Source organism: Mus pahari, chromosome X (assembly GCF_900095145.1).
Source record: "Mus pahari chromosome X, PAHARI_EIJ_v1.1, whole genome shotgun sequence".
NCBI lineage: Eukaryota > Metazoa > Chordata > Mammalia > Rodentia > Muridae > Mus > Mus pahari.
This window is the reverse complement of record NC_034613.1, coordinates 67,718,874-67,745,202: the sequence shown is the minus strand read 5'-3', so window position 1 is coordinate 67,745,202 and position 26,329 is coordinate 67,718,874. Positions and strand designations below refer to the sequence as shown.

Genomic DNA, 26,329 nt, shown 5'->3' with positions numbered 1-26,329 from the left:
TATATATATATATATATATATATATATATATATATATATATATATAACACATACATATGGTTATATCTTATCCTCACTTGAGATCTACATGCAGTGATGCCTTCATATTTCACAGAATATGCAGTTTGTCCTAATTCACTATTTAATGCCTTTCACTTGACATTTAAAATGACTAAGATGTATTTGCTAAATCTTGATTGAACAGGTTTATGTGGGCATTTTAACATGATACCTTGTTTATCTTGTAGAACAATTTTCACAAAGATGCCAAGGTATGATTATACAGATCCTGATTATGAATATACTGATTTGGAAAAACTGGAAAGAAAAGCACATCGAGATTACTATACAAACTATATTAACAATTTAAGAATTATACGCCTACGTAAAGAAGAGAGGTAAAGATAGTTCTTCAAACATTGTGCCTAAAGACCAGATTTGGTTTTCTTCTTCTGTAAAAATGTTATTATATTATTCTTTATGTTTTTTTAGAGTTGAGTCATTATTCCCCTCCCAGTCCACACTCTGACAGCTCCTCATCCCATTCTTCCTCCCTTGTCTCCAAGAGGATGTCCCTACTACCCCACCCCACCAGATCTCCCCACTCCCTGGGACCTCAAGACTCATAAATTTGTGGATTACAGTATAATAATTGAATATAATGATCAAATCAGGGTATTTGTTATTGTCATCATAACAGTTTTATAACTTTTGATCAATGTAATATTTGAAGATATTTATGAAGTATATTCAGACATTTCAGGACACATATACAAGGTATTTGGGTTAGATCAAGGTAAGGGATTCTTAATTTCCTTGTCATTACTTTGGTTTTGGAGCTTTGAGTTTTTCCATATCAATTTCCATGGTGGCTGTATGTAACCCCCAGTAAATGTTTTTGGATTTGCATTTCTCTACATCCTTTTAACATTTGTTTTGGCATTTTAATAATACTCATTTTAATAACATGAGGTAATAGTCTCAATGACATTTTGATTCTTGTTTTTCTCATGACTGAAGGCACTGAGCTTTATAAGGTAAATTTTTCTGGGTCATCTTATTTTATTTTTCTTTTTTCTTTTTTCTTTTTCTTTCTTTCTTTCTTTTTTTTTTTTTTTTTTTGGTTTTTCTAGACAGGGTTTCTCTATGTAGCTCTGGCTGTCCTGGAACTCACTCTGTAGACCAGGCTAGCCTCGAACTCAGAAATTCGCCTGCCTCCGCCTCGCGCGTGCTGGGATTAAAGTCGTGCACCACCACACCCAACTCTATTTTCTTTAAGAAGTATGCATTTATCAAATTTGTACAGAGTTTAATTTGATTATTGAAGAGATGTTATTGAGGTTTTTTGTTGTTGTTGTTGTTGTCTGTGTATTCTGGATAAATCTCTTTTCAAATGAATAATTTGCCTGTCATTTTTGTTGCAAAGGTTATTTCTACCTTTTATCCTTTGCTTTGTAGAAGCTTCTTTGCTTGAAAAAAATTCGGATTTGTCTGTGGTTTCAGTGTTTTATGAAGAAATCCAAAAATCTATTACTTATAATCAGTACGATTTTGTATGTCTTTGTCTTAACTTTAAATCTGATGTCCATTTTATTATTTTGTATAGATTATTATAATTCACATTTTAATTGTCATGTTACTATCAGGTTTATTTCACTATGCCTTAGATTTGTTTTACTTTTGAGTTGCTTTAGTAAGATTTTAATATATTCTAAAAGCAAAACATTTAACTACTTTAGCTGCAGTAACTTTTGCTTTTTATTTTGAGTTGTCTTAGGTAGTTTTTTTCTAGAGGCAGATCCTGAGGCAGGGATTCTTTTGCATGTCATTCACTAAAAGTATATTTCGTTTTTTTTTTTAAATTTAGACGTTCAATTTATTTATTATTTAAAAATATTTTTGAATTAGATTTTTTCTTTTTTTCTTCTTTTTCTTTTTTTTCAATTTTTATTAGATATTTTCTTCATTTACATTTCAAATGCTATCCCGAAAGTCCCCCTGCCCTGCTCCCCTACCCATCCACTCCCACTTCCTGGCCCTGGCATTCCTCTGTACTGGGGCATATAAAGTTTGCAAGACCAAGCGGCCTCTCTTCCCAATGATGGCCGATTAGGCCATCTTCTGCTACATATGCAGCTAGAGATACGAGCTCTGGGGGTGCTGGTTAGTTCATATTGTTGTTACACCTGTAGGGTTGCAGACCCCTTCAGCTCCTTGGGTACTTTCTCTAGTTCCTCCATTGGGGGCCCTGTGTTCCATCCAATAAATGACTATGAGCATCCACTTCTGTATTTGCCAAGCACTGGCCTAGCCTCACACGAGACAGCTGTATCAGGGTCCTGTCAGCAAACTCATATTGCCAAGACAATGCTGTGTAGGATGTTGGAATCAGAGTACATACATCAGGGGAAGACTTAATGTATTTCAGACCAAGTGTGTACTTAGTCTGATGGCAAGATTCTTTTGAACATAAATGACATCTATCATTGTTTCCATCTTGAACCAATGATACATTTTACTTTACTCCAAACCACTCAGTGGTTGTCATCTGCCCTTTGAGTGTGACAAAGATATATGTTTGGCTATAACTTCCTCTGTGAGGTCTTTAAGAAGAGTTGAGGCCATACAGTGGAGGAAAACCTCCTGCAGATTAGTATACCAATTCAGGTAAATAGATATAGATTAGGTTATAAGGTTTCCCATGGAGGATATTTGTACTTACTACTGTATTTTCTGAAGAACTTCCTCAATTACTCATTATTATTATTGTTATTGATGATATTATTGTTAATAATGGTAATTATAATAATGTATAATATGTAATTAGTAATGAATAATATCATATCATCATCATTTTTTAAAATAGGGAACGGAAGTTGCTAGTTAATGAAGTAGATATTGGCATGCTGCCATCATCTGGTCTAAGGTCACCATTACTATCTCAATCAGAAATAGAAGAGGAAATACCTCCATCCTTAAAAGCTTCTTCTCTCAAAGCTAACAGACTGTTAAGCACCAAGAAAATAGCATCTAAAGAGTCAGAATCTCTCCAGAGAAAGGCATGTACAATGGTTTTCATTTTGATTTCACATCATGAGAATTCTGCAAATGTCTCTTACTAATATTGAATAATTAATTTTGGAAAAACAGATCACAGGAGGGCTTAAATCGAAGCCAACCACTCACCAAGAAAAACACGACTGCAGCAAAGTTTTGACACCAAAGCAAATTCATCAAGTAATTGTTGGTAAGATTATGGATAAATCTGCTATGGTCTTTTTGTTTGTTGGTTGGTTGGTTGATTTGTGTGTGTGTGTGTGTGTGTGTGTGTGTGTATTGATTTTACTATTTTTTGTGCAATATATTTGATCACAGCCCCCTCACCAGTTCCTTGTAGATCCTACTCATATCTCTACTCACACGATTTTATTTGTATTCTCCCTGCCTCTCAAAAGCAGATTGCATTAAAATGGTAGAATAGAAAGACCATGGCTCATTTTACCACATAACAGTAATTATGCAATGGTTCTTGGGCAGATGTGCCATTGTTAGAGCTTTTGCCTTCACTTCCTAAGTTGTAAACCTCTATTTGAATTAAAGACACATGAGGATCCATAGGTGGATAAGTGATAGCTCTGTGTTCAGGTGGCGGCTAGCTGATACTAGTCCTAGATTTAGACCAAGAAAGATTGCCTCAGCAGCAATCTCCAACCCCAGCTTATAGGTATTCTTGTCATCAAGATCTATTGTACAACATGGTAGTTATAATTAAAAAGCTAATGCATATATGAACATTGCTGAGAGTAGAGTTTTGACCCTTTTATTAAACACCTGTCAAGTTCATGAGGTGATACATATGTTAATTACCATTATTTACTATTCCACAATATAGACATAAATAAACATATCCCATAGGATAAAATATGTAGTTAAAAATAACAAAATGTGATATATTGATAAAATAGAATATTATTATGCTTAAAAGGAAATTCTGAAATTTTTGCTAAAGGAATCCAATGTGAAAGACACTGAAATAAATTAGGCATACCAAGACAAATGCCGCATTATCTTGTGTTTTATGGAACTAAAAGAATCACTTGGGTCTATAAAGCAAAGAATAATATAGTTGTTAGTTTGTATGAGGTAGAGGACTAAATAGGGATTGTCAAAAGATGCAAAGCTTCATTTAGGTATAAGTTTTGGAGAGCTATTGTTCAGCATTGTGACAAAAATTTATGGAATTGAAAATCAGTGGTGATAAGGTACAAATGTTTGCACCATAAAATTGACTGTGTGAAGTGACAGATATTTCAATTTGGTTAATTTAATCCTTTCATAGTGCACGTGTATTTGAAAACATGCCGCATGGTATAAACATGTACAAATGCTGTCAGTTTTATCTTTAAGAAACAGGTAGAAATGGATCACAAACCATATATTTGTAGAGGCATATGTATCTATTTATATGAAAATATCATTAACTTTGGGAAAATAAAATGTTTTAGTTTTGAAAATAAAAGCATAATTGACAAAACATCTAAAAATCAGATATTAATCAATGCTAACTAATTTTGCTTTTTCTGTAAAGATACTGGTAGGGGAATAAAAAACAACCATTAACTGAAATGAATTGTTATAAATTGTACATCTGAAAGTTTAGTTTTAACGAGGAAACATAATAAAACTTAAGAAAACAACTAAAGGTTAACAAATAGGCTGAAAATTTGATAAATCATTCAAGAAAATCCATAATTGTTGTGCTCACATATTAAAATAGACATTGTTGGATTTTAGATGCATACAAAAATTAAACCAAAATGAGATACTACTATAATTTATTAGATAGATAAAAGTAAACCATGAAAGCAAAGTTTGGTGGCTTGAATATGCTTGTTCCAGGAAGTGGCACTATTAGGGATTATGGCCTTTGGAATAGGTGTTACCTTGTTGAAAGAAGTATATCACTATGGGGGAAGGCTTTGAGATCATCCTCCTAGCTGCCTGGCAGATAGTCTCTTGGCTGCTTCAGAACAAGATACAGAACTCTCAGCTCCTTCTCCAGCCAGTGCCATGTCTTCCTGCCAGGATGATAATGGACTGAACCTCTGAAACTGTAAGCTAGTGTCAGTTAAATGTTGTCCCAGTTGCCTTGCTCATAGTGTCTCTTCACAGAAATGGAAACCCTAAGACAAAAACCTCATTATTTAATTTTTTTCTCAATGACCCAAAGAACCTGGGACTCTTATGTTGTATACTACTAGTGAGAATACAACTGTTTTAAATAGTTTGTTTTCTCCTTATATATCAATACACAACCCAGCCATATCATTCTTCTATTCTATTCCTAGATATTTATCCAAAAGAAATGAAGTTGTATACTCAAATCAACACTTGCTATCAAATGTGCATAGTAACTTTTTAAAAACAGCTAATAAGTAGAAACTAAATATCAATTTAGAGGTGAATAAATGAACAAAATTAAGATACATGCATAAAGGGCATTTGTTCTAGTTTTATTTTGGTTGTTGTGATTAAAATACCTGACAAAAACAACCTAGGGGAGAAATATCTATTTAACTCAAAATTATAGGATACAGCATGACAGGGGCACAGGACAGCTAGCCATATCTTATCCACAGTGAAGAACAGAGCGAAATGATTGAATACATGCATTAGTGCTCAGCTTACTTTCCCACTCTTATCCATTCTACAACTTCAAATTCATGTATGGTTTCACCCATAGTGGGTTAGGTTGTCTCATACCATCTTAGGTAATCAATGTAATTTTCCACAGACATGCCCACAAACTGATCTTGTCTACACAAACTGTCATTCATTAAGACTCTTTCTTTAGGTTATTGTAGACTGGGTCAAGTTGCCAGTTGAAACTAAACATCACACAACACTACTCAGTAATATAGAAGAATAAAATATTTATTTTAAAAATGGATGAATGCTTCAAAAATTCACTATGAGAAAGAAACCATGCAAATTTGTTATATACCAGATGATTATATTCATGTAAAACTATGGAAAGTGGGCATCAGTGGGATGGCTTAGTGAGTAAATATGCTTGCTCTTAAGCCTGAAGACCTGAAGTTGATTCTCAGAATTCTTTTTTTTTTTTTTTTTGGGTTTTTCGTGAAAGGGTTTCTCTGTGTAGCCCTGGCTGTCCTGGAACTCACTCTGTAGACCAGGCTGGCCTCGAACTCAGAAATCCACCTGCCTCTGCCTCCCAAGTGCTGGGATTAAAGGCGTGCACCACTACTGTCTGGCTGATTCTCAGAATTCTTATGATTAAGAAAAATTACTTTGATTTGTCCTCTGACTTTCACACATATGCTGTGCCATACCCATATCTCTTTATACATACACACAAAGAGACACACAAACACACAAAAAAGTGAATGAATGAATGAACAAATAAATAAATGTAATTTAAAGAAACTCTAGAAAGGAAACTGGTGTATAACAATTAATATGATTTTTTAAAAATACTTTGGGACTAGTGAGAGGGAATAAAGGTAATGACGTACAAGAGGATGTTTTGGATTGGTCAGTATTCAAAGTTTGTGCATGTATGTTACTATATTGAATATTTAAATATAGCCAGTATATTATTTATGAAAAACTATTACAGTTAGCAGATTGAAAACAATGTAGGGTGATGATGCATATGAAGAGTAGATCCACAAACCAGAGCATCATGAATTCAAAGTTGGACTTGGTTACATAGTTCAATCTTGTCTCAAAATAAAAATGAGATATATATAATTATAAAGATTATTACAGCAAAAGCCTTTGGCATTTAAAGGGGAACCTTTAGGGAAGTAATTAATCATGTGTTGAAAATTACTATTTTTTTATGAATTGCATATTGTTGAATAAAATAAGTGTATTTATAGAAGTAGACATTGGTGAAAAGTTGCAGGTCAAAGTGATGGTTGGAATTTCATTGTGCTTATTTTACCATAAAATTTCCATACTAAAATATATTCACATTGAACATGAAGTAATAGTCTCTATGCATGAAACTATCATCAGCTAGATAAATGTACAGCTAATCTTATCTGATATGCTAAGTGGCTTTGTGATATTGTACTAAATATTTTTGTGTTAATTTTACTTTGATTATTTCAGGACCGTCTGTCCTTAATTTTGGTAATATTTGTGTGAAATCTACAAATACTCAGCTACTTCATATTGTTAATATGCTGCCCATGTATATATTGATCCAGTTAGATGTTGATTTGGAAGAACTTCAGAAAACCCACCAATTTTCATATGTGATCCCACCTACATCTAGTACATATATTTCGATGGTATTTGAATCTTCCACCAGTGGAAAATTTTGGAAGTAAGGTTTATTTCTCAGTTTCTGCTCATCAGAATTATTTATAATATATTAATTTATTTCAATAATTGTAACAGATTATTTTTTCTCCCAAAGTATAGAAAGTATGTAAAATACATCACTTTGTACACTTGTATGCTTTTATGGTTCAGTGACAATCTAATTTATATCCACCATTATTTTCAGAATTAATATTGTATGGTAATCTATAGCATATGTATGAAGTTTGTAATCATAAGTAGATACTGTGCTATTAGGCTATTAGTTAAATTTGGGAGTTTCTACTCTGTTACAGATCATTCACCTTTAAAATTAATAACATACCTGGTGGACACATACTGGTGATGGCTGACATCCTGCCTGTAAAACTTGAGTTATCTTCTAATGAGATTGTGTTGAGACCACAATCCTTCTTGTTGAAAACATGTTTTCGTGGTACAGTTAGGCTATATAATCATCTCAATTGCCCTGCCCAATTTGGATGGAAACCAGTAACTACACCGAGAGGAATTGCATTTACTATTCGTCCAGCCCAAGGTAATAGTTTACTTGATTTGTTTTATTTAGAAATTCATTTATTCATTTATATATTCAGGAATTAACTATTTATTGAGTATGTACCATCTACTTATGGTAAGAGCATGGATGTAAATAGATAATATCATTAGGGGCATTCATTTTTATATGACTAAATATGACTTAAAAAATAAATATTCTGTTTTGAGGTTCTAACGGAAACACACAATAAGAAATAGAGATGGAGATATAAGGTCTTGGTTAACTATGTGACTTAACAAGTCAGATGTTTACAAGACAAAGTGGGAGGCTACATACCCAGAGAATAAGTGATAGTACCATATTCAGATCAATGGCAAGATTCAGTTTACAGGCTCTAAATCATTTAAGGCTGTCAAATTACTGAGAAAGACCTACTGATATTAAATACAAGCTGAATATGCATTTCCTTTGTAAACATCCGTACAATATAAACATATATCAAATTAGCACATTCTATGACTTAATTTATGCAGTATTTTTCAGTTAAGTATTTTAAATCTAATTTATTCACATCACATCTGAATATTGTCAAAACTATTACTTTGCTTGGTGTTTAATCACACAACTGGGCCCCTCAATCTAAAGAATGGCAACATTAACCATTGCAAATACTCCTGAAAAATGTCATTACTTTTATAATTGGAGTATAATTACAAGATGATTTAGTGACATTGATTTTCTTACATTTTAAATTAATTTAATTATAACTGTTGACAAATTCAATTATATATGTAAAAACTTAAGATTGTCAATTAATAAGAACACTATTGTAAGCAAATCTGAATTACTGTTTCTGATGAGCCCCTGAATTAGTTAACCATCCATTTAATTTTGTTTGTGTAATCTCTTAGTTTCATGTAATACATTTGTTATTATACAAACTCAGTAACTTCTAAAGTGTGCTTTATCTAGTAATACATTGTAATTGGCAAACATCATTGTATTGTGCTGTAAGGATCTTCTAAGGACATAAGATATAATTTAAAGAATTAAAATGCTAGTTACCAGTTGACCAATACTATCTTTTCATTTTATATTCTTATATTTTTACAGTGAGATGGAAAGATCTGAATCTTTGCATCTCTTTGACTTACTGTGGTGTTTTTTTCTTTTTTGTTTTTTGTTTTTTTGTTTTTTCGAGACAGGGTTTCTCTGTATAGCTCTGGCTGTCCTGGAACTCACTCTGTAGACCAGGGCTGGCCTCAAACTCAGAAATCTGCCTGCCTCTGCCTCCCGAGTGCTGGGATTAAACGCGTGCACCACCATGCCTGGCTCTTACTGTGGGGTTTTTAACAAGCTAAAGCACAGTATGACAAAAGTGTCAAGTAAAATAAAGATTGAAGCTGATCTTAGCTTCTCAACTCATCACTTATTTTATCATGAGGAATTTTTTTTTGTGTGTACTACTTTCCACACCTATAAAATGAACATGTGTACCAGAGGCCAGTGAGAGGGCTCAGTAGTTAAGGGTGCTTGCTGCTCTTACAGACTCTCCAGGTTTGTTTGGTTCCTAGTAGCTATTCAGTTGATCAGCTGTCTATAATTCTGGTTCAAGAGGGTCTGATGTCCTCTTCTCATCTCTGAAGACTATCTCATGCATGTGGCACACATACATATACTTAGGTACCCACTTATAAATATAAGATAAATATTTAACATTAAATGTATAGAAAACTATAATGATTCACAGAGGATGGTACAACAATAAATGGATAGGTACATGATTGTGAAAAAAAAAACTTTGTATTTTATTTTATTAATTAATTATTTTATTTATTTACATCTCAAATGTTGCCAACCTCCCAGTCCTTACAGAATGCCTCTCTACATCCCCTTTCCCCTTCACCTCTGAGAAAGTGCCCCCCTACAGGGCATCCCCCAACCCTGGCATATCAGGTCTCTACAGGATTAGGCACATCCTCTTCCACAGAGGATAGACAAGACAGGTTTCTGCTACTTATGTGCCAGGAGTTGAGGACCAGCCTTTGTATGCTCTTTGTTTGGTGGCTTAGTCTCTGGGAGCTCTCAGGGGTCTGGGTTAGTTGACATTGTTGGTCTTCCTATGGGGTCACCCTCCCCTTCATCTCTTTCAATCCTTTCCCTAACTCTTCCATAGGAGTTCCCCCTACCTCAGTCCAATGGTTGGCTGTTAGTATCTGCATCCCTCTCAGCTAGCTGCTGGTAGAGCCTCTCAGTGGACAGCCATGCTAGGTTACTGTCTGCAAGCATAACATAGCATCAGTAATAGTGTCAGGGTTTGGTTGCCCATGGGACAGATCCCAAGTTGGTTTGGTCACTGGTCAGCTCTTCAGTCTCTGCTCCATTTTTGTCCCTGCATTTCTTTTAAACAGGAACAATTTTGGTTCAAAATTTTTTTTCTTTTTCATTATTATTATTATTATTATTATTATTATTATTATTATTATTATTTTCTTTATTTACATTTCAAATGCTATCCCGAAAGTTCCTTATATCCCCCCCCCCGCCCCTGCTCCCCTACCCACCCACTCCCACTACTTGGCCCTGGCCTTCCCCTGTGCTGGGTCATATAAAGTTTGCAAGACCAAGNCCCCTGTGCTGGGTCATATAAAGTTTGCAAGACCAAGGGGCCTCTCTTCCCAGTGATGGCCGATTAGGCCATCTTCTGCTACATATGCAGCTAGAGGTGTCTCCATTCCTTCCCAGGGAATCCTGTCTGGCTACTGGAGGTAGTACCTTCAAGTTCCATCTCCCCACTGTTAAGCATTTCAACTGAGGTCACTCCATTGAATTCTGGGAACCTCCCCCATTCCAGGTCTCTGGGGCTTTCTAGAGGTTCTCCTCAACCCCACCAATGGCAGCTACATATTGCCATTCATTCACCTGACCTTTTAGGCTTCTCTTCTATCTCCATCCGAACCTGATTCTGGCCCCCTTTTTTTTCTCCCTCTCTCCACTGTCACCCAGGCCCTCCCTTCCTCTGTCTTCCCAGATTATTTTGTTCTCCCTTCTAAGTGGGATTGAAGCATGCTTACTAGGGCCTTCCTTCTTGTTTAAAATCCTATGGTTTGTGGGGTCTATCTTAGGTATTCTGTACTTTTTGGTTAATGTCCATTTATCAGTGAGTGTTGTGAAAAAAAATCTTACTCTTGTACTATTTTTTTTTCATTTGAAAGCATCCTGAGAATATGACCAGTTTATCACATAACTTGGTATTTATTTCTATTTTCTATTCCTTGCTTCCTACCTTTTTCCTTATTTTCCTTCCTTCCATACTTTTCTCCTCAATCTCTTTAGTTATAGTTTATGAGCAATTGTTATTTAGAATGTAAATTGTTATGCCTCAAATCATATAATAAAAAGATTTTTTTATAAATTTATTTATTTATTTATTTACACTCCATATTTTATGCCCCCATCCACCCTCTGTTCCACATCCCATACCTCCTCCCCAACCCCCTCTATCTATATGGATGCCCCCACCCCCACCCCACCTGACTCTGGAGCTAATGGAGGAAGCTTGAATCTTTCTGAGAAGTGGAAATAAAATAGATATTGGAAGTAGATGGAGGAAGGGAACTAGTTGTGGTGTGGAGATTGGTAACTCAATCAGTGCAGGGTATCAGGTGTAGGAAGAGCAATGGAGAAAGATAATGGAAATTGACTGGGGAGGGGCATGTGCCTATGGGATGAGCAGGAGACATAGAACTGGGCCAGGGTAACTCTGGTTGAGACCTCTAGCAGTGAGAGGTATGGAGCCTGAAGTGGCTACCTTCTATCTCCAGTCAGAACTCTCAGTGGAGGGATAAGGACAGCAACCCACCCACAAAACCTCCGACCCATAATGTGTCCTGCCTGCAAGATGTGCAGGGACCAAGATGGAGCAGAGAGAGAGGAAATGGCCGACCAAACTCAAGCCCATCTCATGAGGAAGAACCAATCCCTGACACTGTTAATGATACTCTCTTATACTTGTAGAAAAGGAGTCTAGCTTGGCTATCCTCTGAGAGGCTCCACACAGCAGCAGATGGAAACGGATACCAAGACCCACAGCCAAACATTAGATGGAGCATAGGGAGTCTTGTATAAGAGTTTACAGAAGGTTTGAGGAACCCAAGAGATCCCTATCTCTTACACAGGAGGACAACAGAGCCAACTAACCTGGCCCCTTGGGGGCTCCCAGATACTGAACCACTATCCAGAGAGCATTGGCTGGACTCTAGCCTCTTCCCCCACCCCCCCACCCCCAAGACATATAGAGCAGGTGTGCAGCCTGGTCTTCATGGGGGTTTTTAACACTTAATTATATGCAGTACCTGTTCTACCAAATCCAGACTTACTTTAGCCATGCATAAGACTTCTTTCTTTATTCCCTAATATGCACAATATTCTTAGAAGCTTAATTGTGCTGATTGGAGGCAGAAATTCTCTTCATACAGACTCATCAACATGAATTGCTAATCCTTTTTAATTATCACCTCCTGTCACTGTTTTGTATCATTGAATCTTCTTTCTTACTTCTCATCACAACCATTCCCATCCATTGCTTAATTCCAATGGGCTGTAGACTTCCAGAACAAATGTCTGTCTCTTTAATGATCTATATCAGGATTTTTAGTTGCTTTCAGTCAGTGTGGTCTTGACAGAACTGTAGACAACAAACTTCTCTAGTCAGCTCTCTTTAATTTATCAATTACTGTTCATAGTACAGAATTAGCATCTAAGAATATTGAAAGTATGTCACTTGGTAGTTTCTGATCATCTTATACCATGTCCATTCCATGATTGAGTGTTGATCTCACTGTATGGCCATTGCAAAATCAGAGGTCAGCATTCTATTGCTTCATTTTTTTAAAGATAGAAAACCTTGCCCTACATGCAAGTCAAACTAACCCTAAGCAAAACTTGTTTGTAATGGTCACTCATGTCTTCCATTTAGTGTCCTGTGTCCCCAAATTTCAGAAGCTTCTTTCTTCCCGAGGAATAACCTCCCATCAGGTATTGTTTGCTGGTATTTTTTTACTGAATCATTTTCTTTGGTCACTTTATGTCACCCTCACATTTTGCAATCTGCCAATATTCATGCTCATTCATCCTTCATGTCAAAACTCAAATGCATGAAATGAAGTTCCTCTATTTTCTTGGGATACTTCAGAGTTCCCTCATCTCTTTTGCTCTTTTATGCATCATTTCCTTTTAAAATTGTAAATTTAAAGATAGCCACCATTTTACACCTCATTTTTCTGGTATTACATGGTCTCTCAGTACATTTGAAATACAGAGATATCTTTATTCATTTTAGTTTCATCAGAAGTTAATCTCTAGATTAAAAGTCATAATATTAATTCTTCCATCTGAAAGCAGAACATTCACAAGTTAGAGGAGGTGATTTTGTCAGGATTCACAGATGAGTTTATATTGTCTGTGTTTCTCTAGTCCTAATGTTTATTACCATAAAATTTTTTTCTGATGTTTTTCAAACTTTGGTATATTTTGATATACATTTTGTTTATCTACTAGGAAAACCAATTTATATTTTGATTTTTGTTTTTTGTTTTTGTTTTTTTTTTTGAAATCTGTTAGGACTGTGCTTATTTAATAATGCCTCACTTATAATTTCTCTTTATTTAAATTTAGTTTTAATTTGATTTATAATGCCAATTTATCTTTAAATCAGCTGTTATCCTGAATGTTTCAAAAAAATAAATAATAAATATATGTTAAGTGCCTTATTTTATCTTGTTCTCTGTAGGCACTGTTGATCCATACTGCTCATTGGAATGTGAAGTCACCTGGCAGCCAGGTTTTAGTTCTCCGGACAAGGGAGAACTTTTGCTAGAAGTCACTGGAGGAAATACTTTGACACTGAAGTGTATTGCACATGTAATTATTTCTCTTCAATATGATTTTTATCTATAGTATCTGGATTATCTGGATATATAGTTATCTTGGCTTATATATAAATGTAAAATAGAATTCATGTAATAATTATTTTATTTATTTTGTAGAGCCACTTGCCCACTAAGAGTAAAAGCTAACCCCCTGTATCCAGAACATTATGTAACAACACTAGTTTGACAGAGGCTTGGTAAACATGTAATACCACTATGGGAGCCAACTGAGAGTAACTTGTTTCATTAACAAACAACATAAAACACAGTAGAGAAAATTATATTCCTACTATATTATACTGTTAATCTAATACTCCAGTTAATAATTAGGTATGGGAAAGATCATGTGATTTTTATAAGAGGAAACCAGGCTTTTTATTACTATGAAATATTTCTTACAAAGAAAAAAAGAAACAAAAAAGTTTCTTACAATAAAAATGAAAGATTTGACCTAATAAACTTTATTTCCATGGTAGTTCTTAAGCCAGGATGCCCTAGCAATATGAGTTTTGGTCATCAAGAATGCATTTTTGCCTGTACATCCCAGCCAATGTCATTATAACTAGTACACTTTCACTGAATTCCACCTATATTTTCTAGACATAGTGTTCTATTGTATTTCATTTATGAAGGTGCTTGTAGTTTATACATAAACGTCTCTCTAATTTTAGGGATTGGAATTCACGGTCAACACATTAGGGTCTTTCCTCAGTTATCAGCTTGAAATAAGCTGACTCCTACTAGCATTGTATATATTTTGCATATTGTTATTTTTCAAACTTGCATGGATGATGTGGATATGTATTTCAAGTGTTTAGCTAACATGCTTCTTTTTCATTTTAACTCTCAGTGAGGATATGCATAGTATTGATGTGATGCTGATCTAACTGTGTCTAACAAGTTTAATAATGTACTCAGTTGCTCATATATTCAACCTATATGTATTTTTTACCTCTATGTATTTTTAACTAACTTAAAAATGAGTAGTGTTAATAGTATAGGTTTAGCAGTAATAATAGATATTATTTATTGAGTAATTACTATGTGCCAAGTGCTGTGTCAAGTGGTGTTTACTTATTAGCTCATCCCTATAAAATCCTGAGGCATTTATTGTATAATAATCTATAGCATATATAATATAGTTGTAGTAATAACATGAAAAATTGGAACACTAGGGTGCTTAAATAACTATTACAAGTTCACAAATCCCAGGAATGGCTTAATTGTAATTTATTTTCAGATCCAAATTGACTTCACAGCCAGGCTTTAATGTTACCCTTTCTAGTAAAATTTGTTTTCTCTGTTCCCTACCCCGTTATTCAATAAGAATGAAATAGACTATGAAATTAAAAAAAAAAAAACTGTGAAATCGTTAGTGAGTTAGACAAGGAAATAACCTAGACCGCTAGACTATAAGATGGATCATTTCAGGTAAAGCTCTGAAAGCTTTAAAGTTAACTCTGAAAGAAGAATGGAAAAACAGAAACTGTTTAAATAAATAAAATGTTAATTAAATATTATCACATATTTGTAAAAACTGATTTCCTTTTTTCTTATGTTTTAGCTTAGTTTTACAGCTTATTCCAGTTTCAAAAATGTTTTTCAAATAATTATAAGAATGTATTAAAACCTGATATAATAGCAATATTTTATAAAGATATCATTAAGTCTAGTGTAAAATGCATTTAACTCAATAGTACATGGACAGAATATGTTATGGTTGCACACAATGCCTGATTACTTCACTTTAATACTGTAGACATATATTTTGGCCACATTTGAAAATAGTATTCCATTTAAGTTTTTTTTTTTTTTTTTTTAACAGAAGTGATAAATGCCTGGGCCTGTGTAATTTTACCAATCAAAGTGAAGTATGCCCCCATTCTTATTTAGGGATAATATTTGTCCAAGTACATATTAAGCTCAATGAAAGACGGCTTCTAGTGAATTATGTCTAGTCGATTTTATTTTTAATAACTTGTTCTCTTTATTTGGATGACATTTGAATTCTTTTAAATACCAAAATATGTAACTGGGTAAGCAATAGTTCTTAGGGCCTTTTAGTAATTAGTGTGTGTGTGTGTGTGTGTGTGTGTGTGTGTGTGTGTGTGTGTGTGTTTGTGTGTGTGTATGTATTGTGACAGAATAACACCCAGGGATTCGCATATGCTAGGGAAGCATTCCACCAGTAAATTATTGTCCACTATCACTTCAAGAGATGTGTTAAGTTTTCTTTGTTTTAAATATTCAGAAAAATCTAACATGTTATATTTTAAAATTCTTCATGATTCTATATTTCCAGTTATATGGTAGGGGCATATTTTTGTCATTTCTTTCATTACTTTATACTCTTTCCCAATGAGAAAATGGGCTTTATTTCTTTGTCCATCTTAAAACCTTTTAAAGATATGAACAGACTAGACTAGATAAATTAATAACAGTTATATACTTATAGGATTAAATGTATATATATATATATATATATATATATATATATATATATGTATGTATGTATATATACATATATATGGTAGAACAGGTAAATGTTATTTATGCTTGTCTGTGGAAGAAATTATTTGATTTGCTATTATTTTTGATAATTTGTCCATTCCTTTTGTAACTAGGTTGGTCACACTAAAGTCACCTTTTTAGAGCCAAGAATTCTGTTCAGTAATTGTTCTCAAGGTTTAACTACTTGGAGGAAAGCCGTTCTTCACAATGTAGGGCAAAACCATGCTTATTTCAAGGTAATGCAGAATTAAGGATTATTACTTGGATCAGATCATATTATGATTTGAATCTATTTGTTGGTTCCAAATATATTGTTGAGTGTTAATACTTTACTATTTATAGATGGACACAAGTCAGTGTTCAAGTTATCGTTAGTAGATTTCCTGAGTATATTTTATAAAATTTGTTCTTCTACTTTCCAAAATTATAAGTTTTGTTTTTCCCCTATTTTCTCTTCGTGTCATTTGGTTTCATTAAGAGAAAAAAGTGAAAAGTGTTTTAAATATGAGTACTAAGTAATGATAGACTGCATAGTTCATTGCATGCTTTTATTTTTTTAATTTTATTTTTAATTTATTTTTTACATTCCTTATTCCATTCCTGCTCCCTCATCCATTCTCTGATTGCTCCACTTCCCATGTCTCCTACCCACCCCACCTCTTCTCCACATGGATACACCCACCCCCACCACACCTGACCTATAAACTCCCTGGGGCCTCTACTCTCTTGAGGGTTAGGTGCATCATCTCTGAATGAACACAGACCCAGAAGTTCTCTACTATATGTGTGTTGGGGGCCTCATATCATCTGGATGTATGCTATCTGTTTGGTGGTCCCGTGTTTGAGAGATCTTGGGGATCCAGATTAATTGAGACTGTTGGTCTTCCTACAGGATCGCCCTTTTTCTCAGCTTCTTTCAGTCTCCCTAATTCAACAACAGGGGTCAGCAGCTTCTGTCCACTGGTTGGGTGGAAATATCTGCATCTGACTCTTTCAGCTGCTTGTTGGGTCATTTGGAAGGCAGTCATTATAAGTCACTTTTTTGAGTGCTCCATAGCCTCAGTAACAGTGTCAGGCCTTGGGACCTCCCCTTGAGCTGAATCCCACTTTTGGCCTGTTGCTGGAACTTCATTTCTTCAGGCTCCTCTCCATTTCCATCCCTGTAATTCTTAAAGACAGGAAAGAATGGGTCAGAAATGTGACTGTGGGATGGCAACCCGATCCCTCACTTGATCCTATCTTCCTGCTGGAGGTGGGCTCTATAAGTTCCCTCTCCCTTTCTCTTTATAAACAAGACTGTTACAATAGCAACATGGACTAGATTAAAGTAATTAGTTGTAATTTGTAAGATTTGTCTATTAAATATAGTCAAGTTATATTACAAAAATTGCCTGTGTATAGGCAGTACTATAGATGCTTCCCTGTAAAACCTTTGATATTATTATTTTGTAAGGCACTGTAGCATCTTAACCAATTTTTGATTACAGGTTTGTGATCAAAGCCTTTTGTCTACCATTAATATTGTTCCACCAGAAGGAATAATTCCATTTGGGGGAATAACTGTTCTTAATATCTCCTGTACACCCTCTGTAGCAGAAAAGTTTGATACAAGAGCAAAGGTATGTCTGTTCATGTATTTGGTAATTCTGTCTCTCTGTGTATATGTATGTTTGTATATGTATTTATGTGTGTCCATGTGCATGTATTAACATTTTATAAATCTTTATAATAAGCATGTTATCACAAAGTTATTGCATACATTTGTGATTAAAATATATTTATTTCATTACTGATTAATGGAGTTTTACAGTTATAACAGTGAAAAAATAAGCTATCATTTATAAAGAAATTGAATTAACTCTAAACATGTAGGTTTTAGAGATCTAAAAATATTAAACATGCCCAAATTATCTAATAAAAATTAGATAATTTGGGGAACAGTCTTTGAAAAACATATTTTCAACAAATTGATAGGTAAGGTTTTTATTAAGTTGAAATGAATACCAATCAGCATGAAGCAGTTTTATATAAAATTTTAAGATTTTTGGCTCTTATGAGTTTTGACAAATCTTCCCTGTTCTCACAGAAACAGATAAATTTCCCCCATGGCATTAGTTAGGAAAATTAGGAAAACTGTAATTATGGGAAGCAGTGGACATTCTGATCTTCTGCCTCTTACAATCTTTCTCATCTTCTATGGTCTTCCTTGAGCTGTAGGTATAAGGGTTGTGTTGTAGATGTTTGAATTGGAGTTAGGCAGCCATGATCATTTTTATTTAGAGTGCAGTTAGAAATTGCACTTGTTTAGGAAAGTGGCCATAGTAGGTTATCCTTGAGAGTCTATGACTTCTCTGTGTTGGTTTGATTTCCAGTACCAGATATGAATTCCTTTCATTATGTGGGTCTTAAGTCAGTCACCCTAATATAATAGTATATTGTTGAACTATTGGAGATACATTTCCAAGCAGATCATTGTGGTTTGTAGTCATTACTATTGTTTCTTTCCCTTAGCAACTCGTATAACAACTTCTAATACTATGAAAACTAGTGCTCAGGGAGGAGGCATCCTAGTCAGTTCAAGCTGAATTCCTCTATTCCTATAACTATAATGTGTGGTATCTTCAATAATAGAATCTTACCCTGAAGGTTTTGGAGGGAATGAAAGGCAATGGCAGTAGCCTATGTTGTTTTGAGAGTCTCTTAATCTTAAACTCCTTTCAACAGCTACTCAAATGGAGTTTTACCACTCATGGATCTAGAATATTTGTTATTGTTGCTGATTCTTATTTACTATATAAATTTTCTTGGTGAAGGTTCAGTATTTGGGTAGGCTATGCTTTAGGCTTAATTGTGTTGAAATTTAAATTTATGAACCTCAAAAGAAGAAAAAATTGGCCTTTCTAAGCTTTAGTTATCTTCATTTTGAAATTAGGGTTCTTGAGAGAGTTATGCCATAATATATCAGGTATTTAAAAAGAAAATAATGTATTAAGTACAATAGTAAGCTCATAGAACAATTTGACCTGTTTTCATAGTTACCTTGTACATTCATAAGTTTCTGTGGAACAAAGTATATTTCATTCAGCCATACTTTAATTATTTTTGAATAATCTGTTGTAATTAGACGAGGAGAAATATGTTATATAGAATTATAGTCAGGTCTAATCAAATACATAATATTTTGCATTTAAATAACTATGCAATCTACACTCAGTTTTCCAAGCAGCATCAATATTGCCAAAGAAGAAATGTAGTAAGAACTGCCAGAATATATTTTTATGTATCAATTCATGTAAGCATACATACAGACATATATAATTTTTATTTAAATTGTATTTAAATTTCAAAGTAGCATTTAGTGACCTGTAATTTTTCATTTATATATGCTTATAATTTAATACAATTTCTACAAAATTCAAAATTTCCTATTTCTCTTAAATCAGGTTGCTATTCACCATGCAAATGTCATAGATCTTAGGATTGGTGGATCTGTTGAAATTCCTGATGTTGAAATCTTACCAGTGAGTATGCCATTTGCTTGTTTGCTGAATTTATGACTTTTCTGACTGTTATAGTTATATCCATAGTCAATCAACTAAGACTACAAATAATTTTATATCTAGTAATTTTACATATAATAAATAGTTAATATATGTGATATAAATGTAAGTAATAAAGCAGAATATTGAGTTTTTATTAATAAAACACAGAACTTAGTCATAAAGAAGCTATCATTACTGTTAAAGTGATTTCATTATGTTCTCATCTTTTACTGTGTATGTATATATATGTATATATCTACATCAGCTGTTGGTGTAATTGACCTAGTTTTGAGTTTTTATAATATTTATGAATTGTTTGTAATTTTTGATGAGTTATTTTAAATGAATATTGTGTATCCACTATTTATTTAGGTTGTATGAAACTATACTCTATATTTAAACATATATAATTAGGATCCTCATTCCATTGTTCTTCCCTTTCGTTATTTCTGGCTTTTGTTATTGTAAGCACAGTCATCATGGCAGGTCACATGTATATATTCTGGGTACAAAGACTTCTTGAGATGTAGTTTTTATGTTTATTTTCACAAGATAATTTCAAAAATATGTTGCTTTTATTTATTTCTCCATATTTCAATGCTCCACAAGTTATATTATGATAAAAAAAAATGCTCATCTAATGAGTTGAAAAAGATATCTCATTGTAATCTTGATTTTACTTTTCTGAACGATACTCATATCAGTTTTTCAAATTATTACCTATACATAAATAACATTTGTTTTACAATTGGTAATGCATGTACACACTGTGACACACTTTCACATACAAATACATGCAGAGACACACAGTCACCCAGACACACACACACACACACACACACACACACACACACACACCTATGTTTCTTCATTGTCATCTTTTTCTTTTTTTAAATTATTTTATTAGATATTTTCTTCATTTACATTTCAAAGGCTATCCTGAATGTCCCCTATATCCTCCCCCTGCCCTGCTCCCCTGCCCACTCACTCTCACTTCTTGGCCCTGGAGTTCCCCTGTATGTGGCATATAAAGTTTACAATACCCAGGGGCCTCTCTTTGCAATGATGGTCAACTAGGCCATCTTCTGCTATATATGCAGATAGAAACATGAGCTCTGGGGGTACTGATTAGTTTATATTGTTTTTTGACCTATAGGGTTGCAGACCCCTTCAGCTCCTTGGGTAATTTCTCTAGTTCCTCCATTGGGGGCCCTGTGTTCCATCCTATAGATGATTGTGAGCATCCATTTCTGTGTTTGCCAGGCACTGGCATAGCCTAACAAGAGACAGCTATATCAGGGTCCTTTCAGCAAAATCTTGCTGGCATATGCAATAGTGTCTGCATTTGGTGGCTGATGATGGGATGGACTCCCAGGGGCGGGGCAGTCTCTGGATGGTTCATCCTTTTGTCTTAGCTCCAATCTTTGCCTCTGCAACTCCTTCCATGGGTAATTTATTCACTATTTTAGGGAGGAATGAAGTATCCACGTGTTGGTCTTCCTTCTTCTTGATTTTCTTGTGTTTTGAAAATTGTATCTTGAGTATTCTAGGTTTCTGGGCTAGTATCCACTTATCAGTGAGTGGATATTATGTGAATTCTTTTGTGATTGGGTTACCTCACTCAGGATGATATCCTCCAGGTACATCCATTTGCCTAAGAATTTCATAAATTCATTGCTTTAAATAGCTGAGTACTACTCCATTGTGTAAATGTACCACATTTTGTGTATCCATTCCTCTGTTGAGGGACATCTGGGTTCTTTCTGGCTTCTGGCTACTATAAATAGGGCTGCTATGAACATAGTGGAGCATGTGTCTTTATTACCAGTTGGAACATTTTCTGGATATATGCCCAGGAGAGATATTGCTGGATCCACCCGTAGTACTATGTCCAATTTTCTGAGGAACTGCCAGACTGATTTCCAGAGTGGTTGTACAAACTTGCAATCCCACCAGCAATGGAGGAGTGTTCCTCTTTCTCCACATCCTTGCCAGCATCTGCTGTCACTTGAATTTTTGACCCTAGGCATTCTGACTGATGTGAGGTGGAATCTCAGGGTTGCTTTGATTTGCATTTCCCTGATGATTAAGGATGTTGAACTTTTTTTCAAGTGCTTCTCAGCCCTTCAGTATTCCTCAGTTGAGCCACTGTGTCCGTTCAGTGTTCTGTGTGCTTCTTTTGCTAAGGAATTGATTTTATAATAATTCTATAATGAGATACCTTACAGAGGTTTGTGATAAAGTCATGTACTTGGTGTATGAGCTAGAGTTTACATACACTCATTAAGCACCCAATGTTCATTTATACATGAACACACACAAGAACACATGCTCGTATGAATGTATATGAAAATCAATGTTGTGTTTCATTAGGGTAATCATTTATTTGAACAGATATTGTGACATAAAAAAGGCAAATTAGTAAAGGAATAAGTTATCCTTACTATGGTGTAATTTATCTGACCTTTTAATGGAAGCACCACTTTATCAGGCAATTACATTGTAGAGAAGTGTCTTCCTGGCAGTGCAGACACCAGGATTAAGAGACACAAGGGTAAAATATCTGGTTTTAGTTTGAAATGCGAGGTCATAGTTTACTGAAATATTAAGTGTTGGGATGAGAAAGGGGCTAAAATGAGGCTAAACTATGAGGTACTAAAAGACTTGAGCAACCTCATGAGTACTGTTGGTGAGATTGAACCTTGTCCTACTGATAATGAAGGAAGGCCAGATATAAGAGGAAGTTTGTGACTTAGTTATTGAAGGGAATGACTTGAGAAATTTAAAGTTTAGAATCAAAGTAACAGTAACTAGCTATTATTATCACGCAGCTATAATCTAGTAAAGAGTTTGAAGAAGTGAGCAGGATTATTGTGTTTTGATATTTTACATATAGGATATGGAGGAAGAGGAATATAAAACTTTAGAGAGATATTTTTGGCAGTTAATCTCCTTGATATATATAAAACTATAAATCTGACTATACCTATTTGTAAGTATAATTCTACTTTCTAATTATTATTCTTTTTATTTTTAGAACACATTTAATTTTAGCGGTACCTATGTTGGGACTACAGGAATTATTCCATTTATAATAAAAAACAGAGGTGTGACACGTGCCAGAGTGGAGTTCAACCTAAAAGAATTTCCACTTTTTGCAATGGATTTTAAGGGAAATGCAGGTATATATTTTATATGTATCATAAAACAAAGTAGTTTTAAATTGTCTAAGGTATAGTAATCAAAAACATATGACAATGGAATTTATTGTCTAAAATTTCTCTTGATTTTATTTCCTTATATATTATAGTATTAGAATATTTTGATGATATGATATATAGTGATATATTAATTGGCATCATAATTGTAAATAAGGTATATAACTATTTATGCTATAAGAGAAATGTCATTGTTAATTTTATATTCTAAAAATTGTTTCCAGTCTTTTCTCTGTGTTTACTTATGTGTCAGGAGTCATGTTTATTTTGGATTACTTTATGAACTTATATTCCTTTATTTCAGGAGTTGCCAAACTAAGTCTCATGGGCCAAATTTTATTTAATCTTGCGTATTGTTTATGGTTGCTTTCATGGTACAATGACAGAATTGAAGAGTTGATTCAGAAATTATGTCTCACAAAGTATAGAATGTCTGTTATTTAAACCCTTACAGAAACATGTCCTTCTAAGTAACTTAGGTAGTTCTTAATCAATAAATATTTGATAAATCTCATTTGCAGCCTAAATATTAGACTAACTCTATAATGTAACTAAGCCATTTTCTATGTTCTTAAGAAGTGAACAGTAGGGTTATGTGTCAGAATCTCAGTGACAACCATAAATCATTCAGAGGATTTTACTAAATATAGTTTAGAAAATGAATTATGTATAGAGTCTAGCTCAGTATTAAAAGAAACAAAAAGTTGTTGGAAGCTGCTGTTATCTCTAATCCTGAGACAGCAAGTGGAAAGAGTACATTCATGATCTAACAGGAGATGAAATAATGGACAACGAGGCATCTAATAAGTAATATAGTGGCAAAGCAATGGAGCTGTTGCCAGAACTCCAACTCAGGCTCCGAGGGGGAAGGATATATGTTTGACTTTCTCTTATCTCCTAATTTGGACTGTTTTGCTGGTACATTATATGGTGGAACTTTATCAGGGGAAATAGCAAGTGAACTTGAATAACTTGTTTTAGGGGAGTCAAAATAGAGCAAACCCAAGAAAGATTCATTCATATTAGATCTAGATGACAAACGGTGACTACTTATAGCAGTAGTTGAGGTAAATTAAAAATTTGGGTATTACCATGTAACATGATTGATATTGCAAGATAGTTTCTCACATGTTGTTAAAGGAGTATATATTGGAGAAAACCTAGTCTAGAATCAGTTGTTACAAAATGTAGACATTGATACCTGCTATACAACCGAAGGAATTGAGAGAATATATACAAGGGTATATGTGAAGGAATGAGAGAAAGGTCCTAGTAAGGGTGTTAGTGTGATTAGTAGTTGGAGCCTGAAAACAAGGTTATAAAGGTACCTTTGTGGACTTTATTTTTACTCCTTTTCTTTGTTTGTTTGCTTCCTTCCTTTTCTCTTTTCCTCTTCTCTTTCCTTTCCTCTCCTCTTCTTTCCTCTTCTCTCCTCTCCTCTCCTCTCCTCTCCTCTCCTCTCCTCTCCTCTCCTGGCTTTTTGTTATTCCAAATGAATTTGAACTAACTCTATGAAGAATTACGTTGGAATTTTGAACCTGTAGATTACTTTTGGCAAGATGGCCATTTTTACTATATTAATCCTGCCAATCCATGAGCATGGGAGATCTTTCCANNTTCTGATATCTTCTTCAATTTCTTTCTTCAGAGACTTGAAATTTTTGTTGTACAGATCTTTCACTTGTGTGGTTAGAGTCACACCAAGATATTTTATGTTGTTTGTGACTATTGTGAAGGTTGTTGTTTTCCTAATTTCTTTTTTAACCTGTTTAACCTTTGAGTAGAGGAAGGCTACTGATTTGTTTGAGTTAATTTTATATTCCACCACTTTGCTGAAGTTGTTTATCAGGTTTAGGAGTTCTCTGGTGGATTTTTTTAGGGTCACATATATATAGTATCATATCATCTGCAAATAGTGATATTTTGACTTCTTCCTTTCCAATTTGCATCCCTTTGACCTCTTTTTGTTGTCTAGTTACTCTTGCTAGGACTTCAAATACTATATAGAATAGGTAGTGAGAAAGTGGGCAGCCTTGTCTAGTCTCTGATTTTAGTGGGATTGCTTCAAATTTCTCTCCATTTACTTTGATTTTGGCTACTTGTTTGCTGTAGATTGCTTTTATTATGTTTAGGTAGGGGCTTTGAGTTCCTGATCATTCCAAGACTTTCTTCATAAAGGACTGTTGGATTCTGTCAAATGCTTTCTCAGCATCTAATGAGAGGATCATGTGGTTTCTTGTCTTCGAGTTTGTTTATATAGTGGGTTACTTTGATGAATTTCCATATATTGAACCTTCCCTGCATCCCTGGGGTAAAGCCTACTTGATCTTTTCAAATGCATGCATGCTTTTAAATCTTTCTTCTCAGTTAAGAATATCTCTACTTTAAGAGCTTCTTTTCTTTTCTTTACTAATAACAGTGTTTCTCAGCAGCAGGCTGCACAAAGTAAACATCATTTTCTTGATTTTGTTAATTGGTAAAAACACATTTTCTTAAACTATTCTGAAAGTTATTTTATTACGAATATTTTATGATATAAATGTCTTTGACATCTTCTTGATCCAACATGATCCTTTGAATAATTTTTACAGAGTAACATTTTTTTTTCAATTTTTATAAGATATTTTCTTCATTTACATTTCAAATGCTATCCCAAAAGCCCCTTATACCCTCCCCCACCCTGCTCTCCAAGGGTTTCTCTGTGTTAGCCCTGACTGTCCTGGAACTCACTCTGTAGACCAGGCTGACTTCTTTTTTTTATTATTATTATTTTTTTTCTTTTCTTTTCTTTTTTTTTTAAGTTTTATTTATTTATTATACGTAAGTACACTGTAGCTGTCTTCAGACACTCCAGGAGAGGGCGTCAGATCTTGTTACAGATGGTTATGAGCCACCATGTGGTTGCTGGGATTTGAACTCCGGACCTTTGGAAGAGCAGTCGGGTGTTCTTACCCACTGTGCCATCTCACCAGCCCCTATTATTATTTTTTAATTATTATTTTCTTTATTTACATTTCAAATGCTATCCCGAAAATTCCCTATACCCCCCTGCCTCCGCCCCTGCTCCCCTACCTACACACGGCCCTGGCCTTCCCCTGTGCTGGGTCATAAAAAGTTTACAAGACCAAGGGGCCTATGTTCCCAATGATTCCCAATTAGGCCATCTTCTGCTACATATGCAGCTAGAGATTCAAGCTCAGGGGGTACTGGTTAGTTCATATTGTTGATGCACCTACAGGGTTGCAGCCCCCTACAGCTCCTTGGGTACTTTGTCTA

General features: G+C 34.4%; 1 protein-coding gene across 1 annotated transcript in view; it reads left to right on the top strand.

Annotated features, from left to right (window-relative positions):
- Cfap47 (cilia and flagella associated protein 47) overlaps positions 1-26,329 on the top strand; it is a 210,187-nt gene that overhangs the window by 19,442 nt on the left and 164,416 nt on the right. Inside the window, exons 11-20 of the mRNA XM_021188546.2 lie at positions 249-398; positions 2,867-3,059; positions 3,151-3,247; positions 7,141-7,357; positions 7,650-7,891; positions 13,644-13,774; positions 16,407-16,529; positions 17,781-17,912; positions 19,737-19,814; positions 22,873-23,017. Coding sequence (XP_021044205.2) covers positions 249-398; positions 2,867-3,059; positions 3,151-3,247; positions 7,141-7,357; positions 7,650-7,891; positions 13,644-13,774; positions 16,407-16,529; positions 17,781-17,912; positions 19,737-19,814; positions 22,873-23,017 — 1,508 coding nt within the window. The remainder of the gene's footprint in view (positions 1-248; positions 399-2,866; positions 3,060-3,150; positions 3,248-7,140; positions 7,358-7,649; positions 7,892-13,643; positions 13,775-16,406; positions 16,530-17,780; positions 17,913-19,736; positions 19,815-22,872; positions 23,018-26,329) is intronic.